The sequence below is a fragment of the Jaculus jaculus genome, chromosome 16, assembly GCF_020740685.1.
Source record: "Jaculus jaculus isolate mJacJac1 chromosome 16, mJacJac1.mat.Y.cur, whole genome shotgun sequence".
In the NCBI taxonomy this organism is placed as follows: domain Eukaryota; kingdom Metazoa; phylum Chordata; class Mammalia; order Rodentia; family Dipodidae; genus Jaculus; species Jaculus jaculus.
In genome coordinates this window covers 9,070,288-9,094,599 of record NC_059117.1, presented here as the reverse complement: position 1 = coordinate 9,094,599, position 24,312 = coordinate 9,070,288, and the positions used below count along the sequence as shown (strand labels likewise).

The 24,312-nt window shown below is 44.6% G+C and overlaps 1 protein-coding gene across 2 annotated transcripts in view; it reads right to left on the bottom strand.

Annotated features, from left to right (window-relative positions):
* Positions 1-24,312, bottom strand: part of Cobl (cordon-bleu WH2 repeat protein) — a 229,437-nt gene that overhangs the window by 130,516 nt on the left and 74,609 nt on the right. Inside the window, exons 3-6 of one of the 2 annotated variants that reach the window (XM_045136083.1) lie at positions 17,389-17,599; positions 14,382-14,610; positions 7,065-7,162; positions 4,785-4,859 (exon numbers count right to left, since the gene is read on the bottom strand). In XM_045136083.1, coding sequence (XP_044992018.1) covers positions 4,785-4,859; positions 7,065-7,162; positions 14,382-14,610; positions 17,389-17,599 — 613 coding nt within the window. The remainder of the gene's footprint in view (positions 1-4,784; positions 4,860-7,064; positions 7,163-14,381; positions 14,611-17,388; positions 17,600-24,312) is intronic. The other variant, XM_045136084.1, reaches the window with a different exon arrangement.

Sequence of the window (24,312 nt, the reverse complement as noted above, 5' to 3'; positions counted from 1 at the left end):
TTTCTGCTTTTTCACTATTACTTTGCCTAGCCAGACTACTAAGCATAGGCTCCCAAACTTAATAAGCCAATTAGGACTGCAAGAGTCCAAGATTTGACCCTAGTAATTCCAGTATAACAAAGAAAGAATAGGGCTATAGAGATGGCTCTGCAGTTAAAGGCACTTGCTTGCAAAGCTTGCCAATACAGGCTCCAGCTTCCTTCCTCAGCACTCTCCTAAAGCCGGGCACACAAAGTGGCGCATGCTTCTGGAATTCATTTGCAAGAGGCCCTAGCATGCTCATACTCACTATGCCTGTCTATCTGTCCCTCTCTCTCTTTCCCTTTCTCTCTTGCATAAATAAATACTAATATTTTTAAAGAAGATACAACCAGAATACATATGCAAGTAAGTTCAACAGATTTGATCCACCAATTCACCTCTGCAACTTTACTGACCCGAAATAGGAGCTAGATACCTTTCTCTGATAGTGAGGTAAAGTGTGTCAAAAAAATGACAGGACTAGGGCTGGAGAGATGGCTTAGCAGTTAAGTGCTTGCCTGTGAAGCCTAAGGACCCCGGTTCGAGGCTCGGTTCCCCAGTCCCACGTTAGCCAGATGCACAAGGGGGCGCACGCGTCTGGAGTTCATTTGCAGAGGCTGGAAGCCCTGGCGCGCCCATTCTCTCTCTCTCCCTCTATCTGTCTTTCTCTCTGTGTCTGTCGCTCTTAAATAAATAAATAAATAAATAAATAAAATTAAAGGCGTGCACCATCATGCCTGGCAAAAAAAAAGAATTAAAAAAAAAATGACAAGACTAGAACTTGTGTTTGGTTGAGGCTTATTTCCTCCTAAGCAGTGCAAGAGATTCTTGTTTCTTTCTCAATTTCAGGGGCTCATTCTCATCCGATGCCTAATCCATCTTTTCCTCCTATTACAAAGGTCTTGTGTAAGTAGTGTCAGGCACTGTGAGGTTATGGATATCTAGGCGATTTTGCATCTGGAAGGCTGTATTGTAAGCAGTTCTACCCTTCCTTTGGCTCTTACACTCTTTGATATTCTCTGGGAATATCCAAAACCACCTCTTTAGGAATAAGAGCAGGACAAAGGAGATCTTAAGGCAGAGTAGAGAACTGTCAGGAATCAGTAACTCTAGTTAATCTGATTTCAGCTTCTCCTCCTTTATCTCTGATAGTTGTTATTAATATATCAGCTGACTGGAAGTTAGGGATTTAAGAGAAACATCTCTGGTCACCACTCTTCTATGTGGGTACCAGGCTCTCAGCACAAGTGACAGGCTCACAGTTCAGGACACAAGCCTGAAAACAGGAATTGAGATTCTTTTGCACCTCAAAACCTAAAGTAAACTTCTAATCTTGCTCTGTCCCACTGCTTAACTGGCCTGTGTTCAAGACTGTAATTGCAAGATGAACATGCTAAGAGTGTTGTTTCTCTGTTCTACTTTTTCTAACTCCTGATAATGTAAGGTATATTAATAGATTGCCATGTTTTGTTTAAACATCTTAGAGCTGCCTGTGAATTCCGAGTGAAGTGTTCCTTGCCTTAATCCAAGATGATTTAATTTAATTCATGTTTTCCTTACCATTTCTTTCTCTTGAGACAGCCTTGGCCTTCTGGCTCAGTGACAAAAAAAGGGGGGGAGAGGAGCAATAAATAGCTTAAGGGTGATATATAACTATAAATTTTCTTTCTTGCTTTTGATTACTTAAAAGCCATCTCTCCTTCAGGTCACTGATGCTCTATTCTTTCTTGCTAAAAGAGTTTTGTTAGATGGAATACTAAAATGTGTACAAGGCACTTAAAGGATGAAGAACAACCACTAGGCTTAGGAAAGGCTTGCTAACCCAGGTAATCCTAACTTGTTATAAGTTGCCATGTCATACAGGTTAAAAATCTGTTTATGTCACTACGCCTCATAATGTAAAGGCTACAATTTAGTTCATTGATGCTGATCTGCTCATGATAACAGTTATAAAAAATTTGGCTTTAAAGTGCTTAATCAAAGTAACTATATCCTTCTATTTGTCAAGTATTTAACTACTCAGAAAACTGAGTCTGAAGATCATGATTTATTCATTAGTTGCTAACGTTTCTTTTATAAGATTGCACCTAAGTATCATATATGACAGCACTGTAAGTTTAAAGGTAGCTAACTTCCTGTCTCACTTGTGTTAATTCTACACACTGTTTATTGCTGAATCTATCATTTGGGTTTCATAAAAGAAATAATCTGGTTTAATTTTTGTGACTTTGGTTCTTGAAGACGCAAAGAAGAATCCATGTTCTAGAAACTCCTATGTTTCCTTAAAACCATGTTGGGGGCCTTTCCGTAATTCCTTGTCAGTTAACTCTAAGTTATATGGTATGCATAAACAATGTCCATAGCTTTTAAGCATAAAATGTTAGGTATCATATCTCAGTTTCTTCTATTTCAGTAATCATGTGTAAAACGTAAAATTGTATGCTAATCAAAACGCCTCTAATATACATAAGATCTGTTACTAGAGATTTATTTTTCACGTGTAATCAAAGAATATCACTTGTCTAACTGTGTTTTCTCTAGCAAGCAAGTTGATCAAGAGTTGTATTTTTTTGAACTTAGGCAAAAAAAAAAAAAAAAAGAAAAAGATGTTTTCAAACCAAGCCATTTTAGTTTATTGATGACCAGCTTCTGCTTGAAGCTTGTTAAACTATATGTAATCAAACAGTCTTAGTCAAAATTTTGTATATTCCCCAGAGCCCATATAAGTGAGATGCACAAGGGGGTGCATGCATCTGGAGTTCATTTACAATGGCTGGAGACCCTGACACACTCATTCTCCCTCCCTCTATCTCTCTCTCTCTCTCTCTCTCTCTCTCAATGAATAAATAAAAATTATATATATATGTATATGTATGTGTATATATATACACATACATATACACATATACATATACATATACATAGTCTTTGTAGGCAGCTAGGCAGGCAGGAGCAGGTGTAGAGGCCATTGAGGTGAGACCCCCCATTTGGAGACAGCACCTCTCACTGGCTGACAGCTGTCTACGTTAGACTGACTGGCAAGTGAGCCCCAGAGATCCACCTGTCTCTGTCTCCCCAGCCCCATACCCAGCATCTTCATGTGGGTTCTGTTATGTGAAACTCAGGTTTTCAAGCACTTTACTGATTTAGCTATTTCCCTAGCTTACAGGAAAGAAATTTAGAAGCATTTTTGACCATAGATCACTAAGGTTTTGTTATGCCACTTAACAACATTTAAGAATCAAAAGGTACTGGTGTAATATAATTTTTCCATCTCAGATACTAGTTATGTAAAACGTTCCTGGGGTACATCAGTTAAAATGGAAAGAGGCACAAAATAATACTGAACATTTCCTAGTTTTTGTCCATAAATCTCAGTGACATATGGAATAAATGAAAGACAAAGTGTCATAATTTTATTAAGAAATGCCTATTCCAGAAAAACTTACTTTTCATGCTTAATTATCCTATATCAATAATTGTCTTATTTTAAAGTTTTTATTGGTTTTCCTAATGTTATAAAAACTCAGTCCAGGGCTGGAGAGGTGGCTTAGTGGTTAAGACATTTGCCTGCAAAGCCAAAGGACCCAGGTTTGATTCCCTGGGACCTACATAAGACAGATGCACAAGGGGCACATCTGTCTGGAGTTTGTTTACATTGGCTAGAGGCCCCTGCCATGCCCTTTCCCTCTCCATCAGTCTCTCTTCTCTCTTTCTCTCTCTCTCTGCTTGCAAATAAATAACTAAAATTTAAAAAATAAAAATAAAATAAAAACTCAATCCAGAAAAAATGCTAATTTATAGCTTTGTAATTACAAGAAGTGAAAATAATCTTAGAATTTTATATCTGACGTATTTCAAGCTTTTTAAAAAAATTCATTTTTTGTTTATTTTTACTTATTTCTTTTGAAAGCGACAGAGAGAAGGAGAGAGAGAGAGAAAGAGACAGAATGGGCATGCCAGGGCTTCCAGCCACTGCAAATGAACTCCAGATGTGTGAGCCCCCTTGTGCATCTGGCTAACGTGGATCCTGGGGAATCGAGCCTCGAACTGGGTTCCTTAGGGTTCACAGGCAAGCACTTAACCACTAAGCCATCTTTCCAGCCCTATTTCAAGCTTTTATAAGAGATTTTCAAATGTAAAATACACATCAAATAGAATGAAATTTGACATGGGAACTGGTGCAAAAATAAGAAATTAAGAACTGTCATAATACAGTTTATTACTGATATGAAAAACCTTGTCCAGAAAAATTTTAATGTAAATTTTTAACCTTTATTAGATATACCTGAAGTACTTAAACTTACAAGCTGTCATGAGTTACACTGTTATAAGTACTTACAGTTATGCAGAAACTTTCTACATGCTGACTTTGAAATGTAAGGGAGGGCAAAGGCAGTTTGAAAATTCCTTTAAGGCTCTGTGAGCAGGCGTGGTCACACCACCGAGCTTAGGAACTGCCGGCTCTACACCGGCAGATGGGACTGTGTGACTACAATCACCAGAGTGCTCTTGGTAGTGTGCGAAAAGGATTTCAGAAAGCACACATTCAGCTACCTTAACGAAGGATTCTCCCGATCATGTTCAATGGGACAGAGAAGAACAGAAACTAAAACAGCACACGTTTTCTAACGCAGCCACCACTACACATGGCAGGCAAACAAACGAACGGAAGCAGGTCTGCAGCGCCCTAACCCGCGAGGCCCCACGATCAGCGCGTTTTGCGGAGTTAGCGGGAGCGCCTGATGGCTGTTAGTACTCACGTTCATGCCCCTTCCAGACACTGACTTCAAGGCATCCTCGTCACTGTCTGCACCCGACAGCCCGACATGCTCCGCCTGGAACACAGACATGCACCCTCCCATCAGTTCCAAGTGAAGTCAGTCCAACAGGAACAGGTGATCTTAGTGATCATTAAGCAAAAGAACCAGTGTGACCAAACGTCCAGGCAACAGAATGTGTTCCTGTAGACACTGGTCCATGCCACTTCCTGCAACAGCTCCTTAAAACAGATCATTTCCAAAGTGCAATCTGATTTCAAAATCACAACGGTGAAATCCACAACTCAGGGGAAGGACTGGCCTTCCTTTCCACAGACTACCCCCCTTCCTTTCTTATTCCCTCCCTCTCTCCTTTCCTTTTCTTTCAAAGCGTATCTTTGACTTAGAAAATACACAATTGAGGCGCTGAGCAGTTGATGGCTCAGAGGTTCAAGGCACTTGCTTACGACTGTCAGCCCAGGTTCAACTCCTCAGTACCCACATCAAATCAGATTTACAGGGCTACAGAGCTGGCTTAGCTGTTAAGCGCTTGCCTGTGAAGCCTAAGGACCCTCGTTCAAGGCTCGATTTCCCAGGACCCAACGTTAGCGATGCACAAGGGGGCACACACATCTGGAGTTCGTTTGCAGTGGCTGGAGGCCCTGATGCACCCATTCTCTCTCACTCTATCTGCCTCTTTCTCTCTCTGTTACTCTCAAATAAATTTTAAAAAATGAATAAAACTTTTTAAAAAGAAAGAAAATTTCTAAAAAAAAAAAAATCAGATGTACAAAGTGACACCTATATCTGGAATTCATTTGCAGTGGTGAGAGGTCCTGGTATGCCTTTGCACACACTCTCTCTCAATCTCTCTCGATTTCTCTGCTTGCAAGTAAATACATAAAAACTTTTAAAAGAAAATATACAATTTACAAAAGGCAAATGTGGACTGAAGAGAAGGAAGAGAAATGGTGGAGGAATAAACTAGTTGCTTGAGGCTCAAAAGATCTCAATGGTAAGGCAGACTGAGTACAAATGTTTAAATTTAAAAAAAAAAAGGACAGATAGAAACACAGCAAAAAGCACACACACCCAGCGATAAACATAAGAGAATGAGAAAACTATTAGCAAAATATCAGGAAGAAGAAAGAAGTTGAGGTTTGTGAAACTTCTGAATGCAGGCAGACTCTGCTGGAGCAGGAGGTTCTAAGGTGTCTCCATAGGCAGAACCTTCGAGCCCTGGGACTCTCAGCAAGACACTTCATTTCTCTACGTTCCAGAATCCTCATTAGCAAGCCTGGGGATAATCATTAATTCTAAGCCTGGGCTTGGGGAAGGTCAGGGCAGGACATGTTTGCACCTCTGAGACTGAGTGCTGTGGAGCTGAGACGCTTCCTGGACAAGTGTAAGCCCATTCTCACCTCATAAAACCACAGAGGGAAAGCTCTTTCCAACTGAGGGGGACTAGTGCCAATTATTTATGTTAGTGGATTGTCTTTTTATGTCTCATTATTATTAAGAAAAAGGTAGTATGTATCAGCACAGCATGCACGCTACATGAAGGGAACTTCAACAGCGGGCATGTCTTTGCTGTGCGGCTACAAGGCATGCGGTGCTTTGACTGATAACTGAGTAGTGGAAGAAATCTTCGCTTTGATTCCTTGCTTTATCTTTTTATCTTTTTGGCTTTATCCTGTAGTATGACATTTAAAGTGTGACTATGGAAACTTATTCAATAAAGACTAATAAGCTGAAACAACTAACTTATAATGTTGTATGTTCCTAGATCATATTAAAAATACCAAAGAATAGAAAAATGGATCAGTTCTATAATGGGTACTCTTTCCTGCAAAGTGGACTTAACTCCTGCTTCTCCAGAATTTATGGGTTAACTTTTAAAGTCACAGCTCATTTGTAGGGACACTGTCACTGGTATTTAAGCTTAACCAAAACAGGCATTCACTCATTTATCCACCTAGAGGTTGTGTGCTGAATTCCACCACATGGGTGGAGGCACCCAGCAAAGGAGGGGCTCATTGAGGCCTTCAGAGTTCTGCTGGTGAGTAAAACAACTCCTCCTCAAGTGACTGCTCCAGGGTCACCTCCTAAAGTGACTGCTCTAGGGTCAGCACAATGTCAGCCAGTTCTAGGAAGTCCTCTTCTCTGAACTAATACCACTAAAGAGAATTATTTAGAAAAATGCCGAAATAGGCTTAGTACAAATATGCATAAGACATTACTTTATACTTTGAAAACTCCATGTGAATGTGGGCTGGCTGTTACCTTACTGTTGCTTCTTTTATTAACTTTGAAAAATCCCAGAAATTTTTTCTTTTCTTTATCCGTCTCATCATTGTTAAGAGATGACTTCCTAAATGTCTCTGAGGGAAGAAAAAAAGAAAAAGTACTGTTATTTTTTTAGCATTTGAAAGAAGAGATTAAACACTTCATTTTAATGAATCCTTTAATCTGTTAGTTCTAAGAAGAAAATCTTCACTACTTCCTTCAAAGGTTTTGGAGCAGCCTTAAAGCCCTCAGGCCCAAGTAGGGAATCCATGAAGTTCTTACAGTCTTTTAGTGATTAAGGCAGTATTTTCTCTGGGTGTGCTTTTGTCCTTGTGGAAGATGGGGGTGAAAAAAACCAATAAGGCTTGATGGCAGTCCTGCTCAAAAGACAAGGAGTGCAAACTATATGTGTTACTTTATATTTGCTAGTAGCTGCATATAAAAAATAGGTGAAATTAATTTTATTTTATTCAAGTTCTTGAACATATTTTGTCACATGATCAATATAAAAATTATAGATGGGCTGGAGAAATGGCTTAGCGGTTATGGAGTTTGCCTGTGAAGCCTAAGGACCCATGTTCAATTGCTCTCCAGATTCCACATAAGCCAGACCCACAAAGGTGACGCAAGCACAAGGTCGCACATGCCCACTAGGTGGTGCAAGTGTCTGGAGTTTGATTGTAGTGGCTGAGGTGTGCCAATTCTCTCTCTCTCTCTCTCTTTAAAATAAAAATTTTAAAAGTAGGTATTTTATATTTGTTTTGGTTCTGAGTCAGTGTTCCCCTCAGGCTAGCAACACATCTCCACTTGGAGCAGCTACCTGAAGTCCCAAGAGTCACACACAGCCTGTCACTGCCCAGACAGCAAAGTTTAAAGGACTATGACATCAGTCCAAAATACCTGCACTATGAACAACAGTAGATAAATTGAGAACCTTCCTGCTCATTCTTAGAGCACTGAGGAACAGTGATGGACACCCAGGTGGCATTTAAAACAATCATCTCCTACCTCCAGGGACACCATTGTCTCTCCAGGGAGTAGGTGTTTAATTAATTTAACTTTCTGAGGTTTAAGTATTCTGTCTTTGGAAGTTCTTCATCAGGATTTTGGCTCGGATTGGCTTCTCTTGTTTAAGACAATGACCTGCAGCCAGACCTGGCAGAAAGCCAAGGGAGTGATTCCCACGGCCAGAGGAGAGCAGGGCACCACTGGGAACTTGCAGAGAGGCCAACTTCAGGCCTCCTGGACCTCCAGAATTAGAACCCATGGCGTGTTGCTCACACTGCTTACCAGAGCCAGACAGGTATGGAAGCTCACCTAGGAGACCATGTGGAAAGGCAAAGCCCCTGCCGCGTGGCGGACAGCCCGGCACACCATGAGGTGAGGCCGCCTGGGCCGCGGAGCCCTCGGATGCGGGTTGAGAGCGGGCGGGACGCTGTTCCGCTCCACCAGAGCACTCACCGGTGCTCACTATCTACGGATTTGCCCGTTAAGGCCATTCTGGGCCTTTGCTCTTCATTTCAACCTTCCCTTCTCTTCCAATGCGTACAGACATGACAGGAAGGAAAAGGTAATCATGAAGGGGACAAAGATCCATTTTCCCACGTCAGATCACTACCATGTGTGAGACAGCCAGAGCTCTAGAACAGTCTCTGACTGGGGTTTGAGAAAGTCTGCCATCTAACTCAATGCAGTGAGCATCTACCCGCATCTGTACGTGCTCATACATGAAGCCATTTCTAACAACACAGAAGATGCGTGACCTATAACAACATCTGCTCAGCAAAGCAAAAGCCAAGCTTCTTAAACCATTCCACAAGGATCAAAGACTTCTGTCCTGTTCATAGGAGCTGGGGCATTTAACATGCATGGGGTTCCTGTTAAGATTAGTGAGCTCCATGGCACCCAACACTCAAACCAGGAGGACTTGCTCACAGGATGAAACTGCACAGACACACATGCAAACACATAGTACACAGACATGCATACACTACTCCATGATGCAGGTACACACACATTACATACACTATGCAGATATATATATATATATATATATATATATATATATATATATATATATATATTATATATATATAATATATTTATATATATATATTTTATATATATATATAATATATTTATATATATATATTTTATATATATATATAATATATATATATAAATGGATATATCTATACACATATACAGATACACTACATATACTACACAGATATACATTCAGTACTAACACTGCACAGATATACATATACCACACAGATATATATACACTATAAAGACAGCATACACTACATATGCTCCACAGACATACACACACTACTTCCACTACACAGGTGATACATGCACACATATACTTCCAAATTAGTCACAGCAAAATCTTGGCTTGGTTAGGTGCAGAAAGCTATGGAGAATAAAATACATTATACCACAGAGTAATACCATATCTAGACTAGAGCATCTATTAATGGGCACATTTGTACATGTGCAGCCTGTGCCGTTTCTAGCACTGAGTAGTGTGTGACATGGATATGTTAATATAGACAGCACTGTAATACCCCACAGACAAGTAAGAGACAGAAGTAGCACACAGGCCACACTATACGAGCATGAAAGGGAATGAACTAGAAAGCCACACTGAAAGTGATGCACTAGTTCCTCTTCCTTAACAGAGACAGTGTCTGGTCACAAGACTGAAGCCACCCTATGAGAAAGGTTCAGTATAGCCCTGGCACCAGAATGGACCCAGAGTGGCTGGAGAGGCAGTCTGTCTTGCCACTGACCAACAGCTGCCTGGAGGTGGCAAAGTCTTAATTCACACAGGTTCATGCAAGGCCTGGAGCTGACAGTCTGTTCTTAGAGAGGCGTTGCTGGCACTCTGACTGGGGACACTTGACAGGCACCCTGCCACAGCAGAATGTAGGCGCTGCAGCAGGGTCAGTGGGAAAGAAAGACCAGAGGACTCGGCCTTGGCACAGACAGTCTCCACAGGATGCCAGGTCGTACTGTCGGGGCATTGAGAGCTGAGGGTTTCAGCCTGCTCCGGGCAACATGTGCTTTGAGTACTAGAATCACAGCTCCAGATGGGCGATCATGGGGCCGCAATGTTGAACGTTTCTTTCAGTAATTGTCCTTCTGGAAATAAAAGCTGCAATTAAGTACTTTAACAAACATGACAAAACTTTCTCACTGAGTAGTAATGAACCTGCTGTGCACATGTTTACATGTCATGTACATACTTCAAACGCCCCATTAGATCCCCCACTTAGTTATATACTCACATGTTTATGTATGTTGTATGTGTAAATGTCTCTATATATGCATGTACTAACATGTACATAATTATATGTACACAGAGAGAATTTATAAGAAACTGGTATCAGAATAGGTGCTAAATCTGGACTGGTCATTGGCGTATTTATCTAGGGTTCAGTTTCAAAACCTTTACTAGCTCAACCTCTTCAGCATGAATAGAACTGAGCAAGAAAGCACGGATAAGAACCTACAAGCGAGGAAGAAGGGAGCTAGTGCTCTTTCTGCAATAAAATCACGTGTGCTCGGCCCTAAAATTCTAGACATTTTAAAAATAAAATTCTAGAATTTCTTTTCTACAACAGCCTCCTTCATTTCTGCGGATTAAATCACACAGCATATTCCCAAACAAGGAACATCCTTGCCTGAGCCAAAAAGGGAACCAAAACACACAGCCATATCCAGCAAGTCCCCCTGAGGTCCCTTAAGCCAAACTTGGGTCTCCTGGGTCTGGCACACACCCATCGTTTCCATGCAGCCGTCCAGCCAGTGCCATGCAAAGCTCAGCCTGTGAGCTCACTGTACCTTGGCAGCTCAGGGAAGGCTCAGACTGCGTTTTGGTCAGGAGAACTGGAAAAGGCAGACAATAAGAGCATAAGGACCATCTCTGAGATCTGTAGCCACACCCAAAAGCTCTGGCCACTCCTCAGGTGACAAGACCACGTGTGCAGCGCTGGCCTGCACCTTCAGGCCTGTCCTCCCAGGACCCACGGCTGCCCAGGTTGCGAGGCCGGCTTTGGACACAGGGGGCAGCAGAACCTTTGCACTTCTCCAAGCTGTCTCGCCTGCCAGCTGCTTGATTTTCTTCCCCAACTGCAAGGCTGAGCAGAGGACGGCCATGTTCCTCCTCTCCTCGGTGTATCAAAAGAGGAGCAGCCAATGAGGCCCTCCACTTGCATGCAAACCACCCGGAAGCTGGGCTGCAGAAGAGAGAAGGGTCTTCAGGGCACGTTCTGGAGGGGCGATCCCCTCAGACACTTGAAGGTCAGCAGGATGAGGTGAAGGTAGGTGGCAGGGGTGGTGACTAACGATCTAACAGCCGCATGGTCCAGGTGAGGGCATGTTGTTGGCCTTGGGCTGGAGAAGTCCACCCCAAGGGGGAGGCAGTGACCATGACTATGGAAGAACGCTCCGGATCTGGGGAGTCTGCAGAGTCCGCCCGTGGGAGGACGCCCGGGGAGATGCAGCTTTCCTGCTGCACAGGAGCGAGGGCAGCCGGGCTCTGGGCAGCAGAGGCTGCTCTGCACGGCTTCTCCGCAGCCAGCCTTCCCTGGGCCCTGCAGCCCACGTCCAAAGGGGAGCGCGAGAACAGAAGCGCCCAGTGTGTGAGCCTTTTGCTAATTCTTAAGTGTGGGAGTCCAGTTTCCCTCTTTCCCCTTTAGCCTCTTGTCACAGTTTTCCTTTCCTTTTCCTTTTCTCCCTTTTGTCTAACCAAATGAAAACTCTTCTTTCTTCTAAAACATCATATAATCCAAATTTAAATGTAACCAGCCAGCCACACAAGCAGCACAGGGGCTGCCCAGCTGCGGCCGACGGCACTGGCACTGCCCTCTGGGAGGGCCACGTGCCCGAGCACCGCCCCACCAACAGAGCCGGACGCAGCACAAGAGGCGCTGTTCTCAAGCGTCAGAGCACTCTGGCTGAGGTAATAGCTGGTCTGTGTTCCTTAAACTCCACGGAACTAAAATCCTGCCTTAGATGTCATTTGAGATGATGGTCCCAGAACCCCTGGGAAGAGGTGGGATGATGGGGGGCATATACACTAGAAGGGGTGGCTACTGCTAATGGCTTCACAATACATTTGGTAATAAAAATGCGTTGAAGAGGCTATAGAAAACACAAGAAGGGCTAGAGAGGTGGCTCAGCAGTTAAGGCACTTCCCTGCAAAGACTAAGAACCCGAGTTTAGTTCCCCAGTACCCACGTAAAGCCAGATGCACAAGGTGGTGATGCGTCTGGAGTTCATTTGCAGTGGCTAGAGGACCTGGCAAGCCTATTCTCTCATTCTCTCTCTCTCTCTTTCTCTCTCTCAGATAAATAATATATTTTTTTAAAAAGAAAAACATGAAAAGCTCTACTATAGTTTTAAAAGTCCAACCTAATCATATCTTGAGAATAAATTAAACAGACAGCAGATATTCAATGAGGCTCCCTCACTAATCCAGAAAGTCTTCTTGCTTTGATTTTTCTTGGGGAAACTAATCAATACCTATTAACACCCCCCCCCCCCGATAGTGCACCCACAACAGACCAAGGAAGCAAGTCTAGCTTGGTGAACACATTAGTTTAATTGGATTTACCTGCAGGAGCATGGCCACCTTACAGGTGCCCTGACTATCAAAGAAAGTCTTTCCCTCAACACACTCTCCTTGGCAACTGCCAATCACTTCCATGTCCGTAGGAAGGGGCAGAGCCTCATGGGTCGAATGCATTGCATCTTGAGCTGTCTCTTCCCTCCAGAAGGGAATGGAAATGGAGCCAATTTTGTGAGGGTCTTATAGTGCTTTGATTTTTAAGATTACAATGGCTATGCCCCACAGAGTTCCACACACATTTTAAAAATTTGGGGGGGGGGAGTAGAGAAAGAGGCAGATAGAGAATGGGCACACTGGGACATCCAGTCACTGCAAATGACTTCCGGACACATGTGTGACCTTGTGGGTATAGCTTACATGGGTCCTGGGGAATTGAAGCTGGGTTCCTTGGTTTTACAGGCCAGCTCACAACACATTTATAAAATCCAATTTTATTAAATTCTAAAGCCAAAAACTAAACATTATGTTTTGACCTGACAATTATCTAATCCTGTAGATTTTTGGTAGTGATAAGAAACAGAAATTGGGTTAGAAGCTTAGGGGTGACAGGACCCCACAGGTTCTGCAGGCAATGTTCCTGAACATGTAGGAGAAAAGCTAAGTCAGCACTATTGACCGCAGGTCAGGAACATCAGAAGGATCTGGCCTTTCCTTATCTCTGCGCCCTTGGGGAGTCCTTCTATGCCCTTCTTGGAGAATCCCCAAGTTCCTGGCCCCAGACTCCTGGTATCAGGAGTAAATTGTCTAAACCTATCCATGGGGCTCATAAAAAGCCTGTAAGCTTGGCCTTCCTCACGTAGCCCATAAAAAAGCCCAGAACTGAACATCAAGGTGGGCTTCTCAAACCCCCTCCTGCCTCTCTGGGCAACATCACCACCTTGCTTCCTTCTCTCGGCTTAAGCCCTTCCTTCTATTTCCTCCTCTGAAAGCTTTAAGCTATAATAAAATCTTTCTGAACATTGTCCTCTGGTCTGTGGATTTCATTATTCAAAGTCCTAAGACAGGGATCCGGGAACACATTGAATTATTGGTGCATTGGTGTACAAGGAACTCCAAACTTTCTACATCAGCATGAAGCAGTAAAATCTTGCTCCATAATGTCTCGGTCTCTATACCAACCTTACACTGGGGCTGTCGTTCATCTGCAGCTCTATCTATGACCTCAAACTAAGCACCAAATTCAACACCTCGGGTACAATGTCACCGGCAACAGTGATGGAAGGGGAGTGGATCTCACACACTAACCATCATCGGTTTGGTTTCAGAGGACAATTAGTGCACCCTGTGCATTTGTATTGGATACAAGCAATGGCTCCAGCCTGTAAGGCGCAGTGACAACTAAAAAGAAATGTCAAGGGCAAGAACTGTGCGTGGTTTCTGAGCAGGTGGAGCATGAGGTCTCCTCGCACCTCAGGACCCTCCCCCCCTTTGTGCTCTCTTACCAAGCTCAAAAGATTGAAAGTAGAAGTGACGTACAGGGACAGAGGGGGAGGCGTTAGAGAGACAGGGAGTGAAGACAAGCCAAATACTTCACCACTGGACAAAACCTGAGGTGCTGAAGACGCCCCACACTTACCTCTCCCCAAAGCCACCGACAGCTGCCAGGACAGACGGTGGCATGCCTCACACAGGAGTCACCCCATGTCGGGTGCGCACAACAGCGGGAGCCTCACCTCTTCTGTTGTCCCACGCATACAGCTCCTTTATCCCCAGCTCGTTCAGGGACTTGGACAGCTCCAGCTCCTCCCCTGCGAGGCTGTCCCTGAGCAGGACCACGTGCTCTGGGCTGACCTCACACTTTGCACAGATGACTGGCAGAAGGCTCTGCAGCGGCACAGCGGGGCTCACACGCACAACAGCTTTCTGTGTCCTCAGGTAGTTCACTACCAAGCGCACAGATTTCTGGAAGAAGAAGCGGCCACAAAGAATTCTGTGAGAACATCTTACTGCAGTGGCTTCAACTTCTGATTTTATCCTTTTTCATTAAATATGGCAGGACTTCTTTCTTTCAGCTCTGATCGATCATCCACAAATTCAGTGAATCCTGGGAAAACTGACATACTGAACACTGAAAATAAATGTCCATAATATTAAATGTATGTTAGCATCTTTCTTACCAATGAACGTATTGCTAAGCAGGAGAGAACTGGACCATAGTGAGGCCTCTACAATTAAAATCTAATATGTGTACCGTCTTTTCAAGATTCTGATCAGATAGCAGGACATACACAATAGAAAACTGTTTGGCAATGGTATGAATATTTTAAAGAAACCCTCAATAACACAAAGTTGTGTGCTTAAGAAATCAAAATATCCACATAAATATATGAATATCCATATACACATGTATACATATAAGTATATATAGGGCACTAGATGCATAAAACATGTAGATAATATATGCAGATATATATATTTATGTGTACATACAGAATACAATTTTTTTTTTGTTTTTGTTTTTCGAGGTAGGGTCTCACTCTGGACCAGGCTGACCCAGAATTAACTCTGTAGTCTTTTGGTGGCCTTGAACTCACAGTGATCCTCCTACCTCTGCCTCTCGAGTGCTGGGATTAAAGGCGTGCTCCACCAGGCATATCATAAACATGAAGAAAAATGAGTTTCTCTAAACTTGGCTAATTCTAAGACTGTGATTCTAAGTGTGCCATCAAAAAACTCACCGGGTTCAAAGGCTCACACACACTACTTTAGTCCAGCCTTACCCACCACCACATGAGGCTGAGACTTGGCAAAAGTGGATGGGGTCAACGTGGAGTGTGTTAAGAGTGACTACGAAATGTCACAGGTGCTTTCTGGTCTGAGTGATGGGCTTAGTGGTCTTGATGTGAAATTTGGAAGGAAAGACAGGACATTGCCTTTAACCTAGCTTCCACAACTACACACACACACACACACACACACAGAGGTGTATGCACATGTGTGCGCACACCTTGAGTCTAACTATCCCTGTAATCGAGGTAGTTAAAGTAAGCCTTGTTCTTGGCCTTTGCACTTTATTTGTTTGTTTTTGTGTTTCAAGATAGGGTCTCACTCTAGCCCAGGCTGACCTGAAATTCATTATGTAGTCTCAGGGTGGCCTTGAACTCATGGCGATCCTCCTATACTGAAGGTTAACAATTATATTTTATTCATTATTAATACCTAGAATTTCACAAGAGGCTTTATTGATCTGATCGCCATTGTTTTTATATGTCTGTGTACCTGAGGGTGTGGAGGCACAGCAGGCCCTGCGTGCCATGCCTCAGGAATGCAGTCCCCCGCACCCCCACACACCCTGCTTTTGTCTGAGATGGGGTCTCTCGCTGCCCTGGAGCTCACCAACTATGCTACAGTAAATGGTCACAAGGCCCCAGGGGATGCTCCTCTCTCTGCCTCTGGAGTACCAGGCCTGGCAATCTTTTTTCAGTTGTTTTAATGTGTGTGTGTGTTCACACGCACGTGAGTACAAGTGCACACGCACCTCAGTGTGTGTATGTTGAGTGTGCTTAGGTGTGCATGTGCCATGGCATGAATGCAGAGGTCAGAGGACAACTTTGGGGTGTTTCTCCTCTATTTCCACTGTTTCAACATAGGATTTTTCTTACTATGGCTGCTTGCTAGCTTCTGGACTCTCCTGGCTCTGCGTCCCACTGCCTTAAGGACATTGGCATTACAGGACTTTATGCCACTTTGCGTCTGGCTTTTGGTTGGATGCTAGGGATTATCAAACTGGGCTCAGAAGACTTGCAAGCAAGCACCTTTGACTGCTGAGCCATCTCCCCACAGCCACACCTGGTATTTTCACAAGCGTTCTAGAGCTAGAACTGAGGTCCTACGCTTGTAAGACAATTGTCATACTAACTGAGCTACTCTCCAGCCCCACAACTTTTCATTTTTGAAAGCAAGAAAACTGAGCCTACCTTCTAGAAGCCTGTGAGTGAGGTAGCACTGCTCTTAGTGTGAGCTAAAAGATCCATCTCAAAGTCTGGTTAGGAAGCACAGCTACAACTTAGAATTAATAAGTAATAACAGCAATAACTTAGAATTGATTGTAATTAGTAATCAAAAGCCTGAAATAAAGCTTTGTGTATAAGACATTCTCTGGATGCAATCGGTAAATATTCCTGACAATGTTTTTTAAAAGGGCCCACTCTTCTCTCTCTGTCCTCAAGGGTAAACTCATTTTTATGGATTTCAACTGTCTCTTTGGGCCAGAAGAACACCAGAACTACACAGTGCATGAAGATAGTCACCATACAATTAAAATTTATTAAAACTAATAAAACTGAAAATTCAGGTTCTAGATCACAACCACAATTTAAGTGCTCAAATGCTGCATGTGACATGTGACTATTATATTGGAAAATTCAGATTCATGACAAATTTCCTCTTCAAAGATAGGTCTAATGGATAGCACTGCAATACAGTGATCCCACTTACATAATAATGAAAGGAGCTATGTTACAATAGGCAGAGTTAAATTTTGAAATTTCCATCTCCAGTAACAAATTGAGTTTAGTGCCTAACCTTGCCTAGCATGGTTGTGGAGACTGCAGTGCAATTCTCTGTGTTAGGTCCTCAGGAGGAAATCAACGTTTGCCTTCTCCAGCACTTCCCACACACACCACACTCGTCCTCAGGCCTCTCTCTCTGTGTTATCAAAGAACAGCTGGCACCACTAACCTCAGGCACCTTGGGTAAGCCAGGTTTAACCTTGTCTTCAGTAACTTTTTCCTTCAGAAACACAGTGTGCACATTCAAGGAACCAACCAAAGTATTTGGCTTAAAACTCAAAGGCTGTTGGGTTTCTGAAGACCAGATCTCCAGGACATGGTGGGAAGGGTTCAGGTGGTTCTGAAGGCACAGCTCAACGAGGAGGTCCATCATTGCATGGCTAAAAAAGAAAAAAACAAGGCATGGTTAGGATTGTCTTCATTCTCCCTTCTGCCATGCCAAGTCAGGTAGATCAAATGAGCCTGCAGGGACAGGAAAGAGTAGATGCTCCTGAAACAAGAAAAGGCCAAAGGCAGCACACAGATGTCTCACACACATTTGTATAGCAACAGATTTACACTGCCAGTGCTAACAAAGAAAATTACTGAAACTTCTGGTTGTGGACTTGGTCACAGCAACAAGAAAAGAAAATAACACAGATTGTCTTTTCAATAGGATGCTGGGAAAATAGTGTTCAAACATGTAGAAAAATGAAACCAGAACCTTATTTCGTATTATATACAAAAATCAACACACAATTAAGTAATAACTTAAATGCAAAACCTGAATCCATCAGCCTACAAGAAGGAAGCTGAGGGAGAAACTTCCTCATGGAAGGATTTCTGGAATGTGCCAAGAGGAGAGGCAAGGAAACATCAAAGGTGCACAAAGGAAATCTCTAAAGTTGGAGAAACTGTGTCATAAGTACACACGGAGTAATGCCATCACATACTCAAAGACAAGACTCATCACTGCATAGCTTTGTACAGACCTCTTTGAAGTGCTAAAATAACATCACCGGGCTGGGGCTGCCACTCAGTGGTTGAGTTCTTGCCTAGCATGTAGGAAGTCCCAGGTTTAACAACGAGCACTTGGAAAAATTAACATGTAATAAGATCCATCACTTTGCTCATTTTCCATTCATTGTCTGCCCGGCAGTTCCAGGGCCACTCACCCTCCTCCGTCCAGTGTGAGCAGTGGAGACCGTCATCCTGGGAATACGATGGGGCGGTGCAGCTACGCCTCAGCGCACACGCTGCACTACTGATGCAGCTCTAGATTAGTCTCTGCTATCCCCACCCAGAGTCCATTCCCACCAAACACACATGTGTACAAACACAGGAAAAGCACACAAGCACCACTCATGTTTCCTCCCTGGCTTTAAGGTACAGTAATTGGCAGCATGCTTGAAACACCTTAGAGGGAACATACAAGGTTTGGGGCTTTTTCTCCACTGCAGAGAACATACCCATTCTGTCATAAGAGAAGTCAGTACTTGCAGTTCAAGGAACTGAAAGAGCACGCATCAACTACACGAGCTAACACGTCCAGTCTCAGCCTCTGTGTCAGGCAGCGTCGGTATTTTTCCCAGCTGAAGCAGCTCCCCTGCTCCCCTGCCTCCGCCTCCCACATCTCCGAAGGATGCGCTATTCTCTGGGAAGACTCTGCCCTTTGGAAGCAGGAATTATATTCCAACATCAGAGGCTGCAGGCAGTTGTCAACAATTTACCTGCTCAAATTTACTTTAAATGGCAGGGGACGGGAGGGGAAAATGGGGACAAAAACAGCAAGGCAACACCAAAAAGCCAAATACCGTGGAGCATGACCAGCCACACATGGGCTAACATGAATGTTTGATCATGATAGCCATTACTAATTCAGCCTGAAGGAGCAAATGGGACCCCAATTCTTCATGATGGCTGAAACCTGCATCCTCCCAGAAAGGCTATTTGAAGGAGGCCTGGAAGCTTGAGGACAAGCAGGAGTGCAAGCCTGGCCAGCTGTCCTCTCCTCCATCAGCCTCCTCCAGCTGTGAGTCCCTGGTGGACACTGCTTTCTCCTGAGGACCAGCTCACCTACAGAAGGAACCTGGCCATGAAAGTCTGAACACAAAAAGCCAGGGCCAACTTGTTATGTGGGTCCTGAAACTTTATTAAAACAGTCATGACTTGGGATCAGAGAAGATGGCTCAGCAGTTCAAGGCACTTGCTTGCATAGCCTGCCTGCTCCGGTTCAATTCCCCAGTACCCCACATGAGGCCAAACACACAAAGTGGCACAAGATCAGGACTTTACTTGTAGGGACAAGAGACTTTGGTGTCTCTCTGTCTCTGTCGTAAATATGATAAAAACATTTTTTATTGAAGAGAAAATGTCATGACTTTGCTACCAAGCCTGTGTGAAGTAAGGTATGACTGGGGCCAGGCTTCTCCGACTTCGCAGCACACCTATTAAGCTGCTACTGGCTGACATTTTTAAACTTTAAAGCCCTTTAGTTCTATCAGAACTCCTTTGATGCTCCTGGAACCCACTGAGAACCTCCCCCAGAAAGCAAAAGGCAGCTCTCAGCATTATGAGAGAGCCAACAGTGGTCAGAAGTTCCAGGAGTCCCTGAGGGTTTTCATCATGTTCCATCAGATTCCGACTTGCCTCCTGCTGCCTACGAACAAAGGACTAATGACTTCACTAATTGGGTGTTATACTGCTCCTCCACAGGGCTTAGTAGGTCACTGTGCCACTGGGCCACAGGGAATTTTCCAGAGACTGGCAAGCTTGCTTGGCCACTGCTAGGACTTCTCACCACCTACGGGATCCGTCCTCCCCTCACCCTCCATACCACACTGTGATGGCGAAGTCCCCGGCCCTGACTGACAGTTCTCTTCTGGGGAAGGGCACTTTCCGGTGGCAGCCTGTGTTTGCAGGGGCACTCAGGAGCAGCCTACTCGGGATGCTGGTATCACCAGCCTCAGGCAACTGGCTATACTGATCCATGGTTCCCTCGCTATGGGGGCGTCACGCTAGAACCTAGTTCACAGCATAGTTGGAGTCATGTGAATTAATACCTACGAGGCACTGGGCATAGAGCCAGGCCTGAGGCTGGCACCATGTCAGAGCTTGCTCAGTTTAGTTACCTGCTGTCTTCTCCTTTCGGATTTGGTTTGGTGAAATTCACCCAGCTCAGGCAGAATGCTGCCCGAGTGAGGCGCAGAGGCACTCTTCTCTCAGCAAGCGTCAACACAGCAGAACCTGGAAGGGGCATCTGCAGGGCACTGCAGAACAGTATACCCGTCTCACAAGGAATGACACTTCACAACAAAACAGTGTTCCGAATGTCAAAGGAAGTGACAACCATACTAAGAAACCAGCTAGGGCTAGAGACATCCTGGACTTAGTGATGACCACATAAGAACATTAAGGACCTAAAGAAAATATCATTCTCTCTCTCTATCTCTCATTTCTGTCTACATTAAGGAAATCATACGCTCAGTAGAAAAAAGTACAATAGTTATAAAGGAGATGGATCTTTACCCTAACACTGGGTGATCAGGGCTTGCTTATGACAGCTGAGCCTTCTCTTCATTGTTTTCACCCATTTGTTCTACTTGTCCTTTCTCTTCTATCTTCTTTCCCCTCTGTTCCAAAATGCCTAAGTTCATAACAAAGAGATGAAATTCTTTTCTGGAACGTGTGGTCTCTGGGGTGGGTGTGTGAGTATGTGTACACACACATGCCCGTGAGAGGCCAAACCGCGACCTCAAGTGTCGTCCTCAACAACACCATCACATTTTGGGGGGACAGGGTCTCTAGTTGGTCTGGAACTCACAAATTTGGCTACACTGGCCAGTGAGGCCTAGAGGACATCCTGTCTCTTTAGCAAAGGATTGCCAGTGCCCGTGCCACCATACCCGGGTTTTGTTCGTTGGTTGTTTTTTTTTTTTTTCAAAGTAGAGTCTTACTCTAGCCTAGGCTGACCTGAATGAAATTCACTCTGTAGTCTCAGGGTGGCCTTGAACTCACAGCAATCCTCCTACCTCTGCCTCCCAAGGGCTGGGTTTAAAGGTGTGTGGCAATACTCCTGGCTTTTGTTCATTTTTACTTTGGGTTATTTGGGGGTGGCTTGTGTGTATGATGTGTGCGTGCATGTCCATGTACAGATCCGTGTGCAAGTGCATATGCACGTGCGCATAGAGGCAGAAATTGATGTTGGGTGTCTCCTTAATTGCTCTGCATCATCTTTTTTGAGACAGAGCATTACACTAAAACTGGGATCCCTGACTTGTCTGTGGCTAGAGTAACCATCCAGTGTGCCTTGGGGATCCTCTGCTCTCCTTCTCCTATTCCCGGGGCTGGGATTTGAGGGGCTCACAACCACGACCAGCTGCCACGAGGGGCGTCTGCACTCAGGTCCTCCCGCTTGCAGGGCAAGTGCTTCATTGAGTGAGTCATCTCCCCGCCCGGCCTTTGGGTTTTTTTAATTTTAAAAGTTAATAGAGGGCTGGAGGGATTGCGTAGTGGTTAAAGCATATGCCTGTAAAGCCAAAGGAACCAGGTTCGACTCCCCAGGACCCACATGAGCCAGAAGCACAAGGTATTGTATGCATCTGGAGTACATTTGCTGCAGCTGGAGGCCCTGGCACACCCGTTCTCTCTCTCTCTCTCTTCCTCTTTCGGCCAAATAAAAATAAAATTTAATATGTATATATTAATTTTAAAAGTGAATACAATTTTTTATAATTCTTTCTCTTAAAAACACTACTTTCAAAATAGTATTTCAAAAACTACTTTTGCCTCAAAGACTTTAATAAGAAATGATTTGGGAGCTAAGAGATGGCTCAGTAATTAAAGCACTTGTTCGCAAAACATGCCTGCCAAGGTTCAGTTCCCCAGCTACCCATTTGACACGCACACACACACACACACACACACACACACACGGACACACATGCCCACACCCACACCCACGCACATGCACACACCCCTCCCCCCACACACGCACACACACCGCCCCCCCCACACCCCCACAGTCCCAACACACATGCACGGACACACACAAACACATAAATAAATAATATTTCAAACTGGTCTTTTTGCATGTCAGGTTAAGACAAGAAATGAAAAGAGCCCGAGTCACTCACCACCCTTGGGCACCGAAGCCCTCAGTTAGGACACAGAGGTCAGAGGTCAGAGGCCAGGGCCTGATAAACGCAGGCTATTAGTGAACTGCCCTCCTGAAGTGGAAGGGCTTGCTCTCTGTGCCATGGCCTCCTATTCTACCACATCCTCAGGGATGCCAGGTGGACCGACAGCATTCTTTGTCTGCGATCATGAAGCTGAGGAGAACGTTTCCTGGGCTGTGCACGTGCCACAGTCCCCTTCCATGTGCCATGGAGGTTGTGAGAGCCCAAGCTTTCCTTCAAGATGGCGTGTCTGACTCGGGCAGTGCCAGGGGCACATCCACTAGCAGAAGAGCACCATGAGGCATGGAATGTGAAATTTCAGGGAAGCTTGTGGAAAAAGTTTGCTAGGCTCCACCCCAGGGCTTCTGAGTCAGTGGGGTCGAGATGGGGCTGGAAAACGCATTTCTAACAAGTTTTCAGGTTATGTCGATGTGAAAGGTCCAGGAACCCACTTTTACAACAAATGCAGCCTAAGTACTTAAGACATGAACATTTAGACTTGTGTTTTGAGTAAATAATGGACTAATAGTGGACAGCTCAGTGCCAGGTATGTACATTATTTTGAAGTCACTATTTCCTGACTGAATTTCCATGTACTATAAAATAAGCTGAACACTTTAACCTAGTCTCTTGTGATGGACCAAAGCCAACATGTAGCCTTAAGCTTTGGGTGAGGCACACAAGGTCAGAGCAAGTCCTGGGAGAAAGTCCAGTCTGACAGGTTACTATGGCAAGATAAAGTCAGGGTGTTCAGTAGGCCGTCTGTATTAAGGACCTTTTCAAGGAAGCACGTGAGCAGAATGCAGAAAGGATCCGTGATGAGCCAGTGAATCAGAAGGAGCTCAGAGCTGGACAAGTCTGTTGGCCAGGGGTGGAAATTCCAGGTTTGAGGCTGAGTTCTACATCAAGAATCCGGTCCCCTGGAAGCCTGTATACTAGTTGACTAATACTTGGAAGACAGCCAGAAGAGAATAAATTCCCAAAGACGTGACCCCTCAGAGCCATGGAGCTGCAGCTCACCTAGGCAAGGTCTGGCAACACCTCTTCCATGAGAGGTGATGTTGCCTGCCTTCTTAAAGCCATTTAAACTTGAAAACCGTCGGAAAGAGCATACTGGCTGGAGTCCTTCAGGCTTGAGGAGAGGAGGTGAAATGATGCTGGGAATGCAGGAAAACCTAATGGTTATACTACCCAAAAGTGACACCCTGGGATGGGTCATGTGAACCAGTATGGACAGGTTCAATTCCTTTGATGACCACAGTAACATGTGCCCTTTCTTAATTCTGGCTTCATCGTCTTTGATTTGTGTCTTGGAGGTTACCTTTCTTAAAAGTCTAGAACTTTCTGTGTCTAGGTTACTGTTAGATTATTAAGAGAGGGCTCTGCATACTCCCTGCCCCGCCCCCACCCGGCCAAATGCCAAGTCTTCACAGGCCTCACTCAAGGGCAGATCTAGGCAACCTGGGTCCTTCCCCGAGCACCAGCTCAAACCACCACAGGTCTCGCAAGGCCCTCTCATGGCAGTACAGTCCTGCTCCCAAGGAATGGGTGTGAATGCCCTCCACACACCTCATGGTCTCCTGCCAGCTTCTTTCTGAAACAAGGAGCAAGGGGTATCACCGGCCCTCCTATCTCGGGCACTTCCTGCCTGTCCTGCCACACACACTTCCTGCCGCTCATCTTGTCATCCTGCGTCATCACACTCATTCCTGCCATTTCCTTCCACCCCCGCCCTGCTTCTCCACTCAAACCCGGTTCCCTTTCTGCCCTTTTCTTGCTAGTCTGCACCGGGTCTCCTAAGTCCCTATTCCTCTGCCTGCCTGCGCCAGTGACCCAGCACAGGTCACGGCGCTGCTTCTCAGACAGGCAGCAGCTTCCACCAGCAGACCTGTCTTCCAAAAGCCTGTTCCCTCCCGAATCTGCCCCAAGTTTCATTA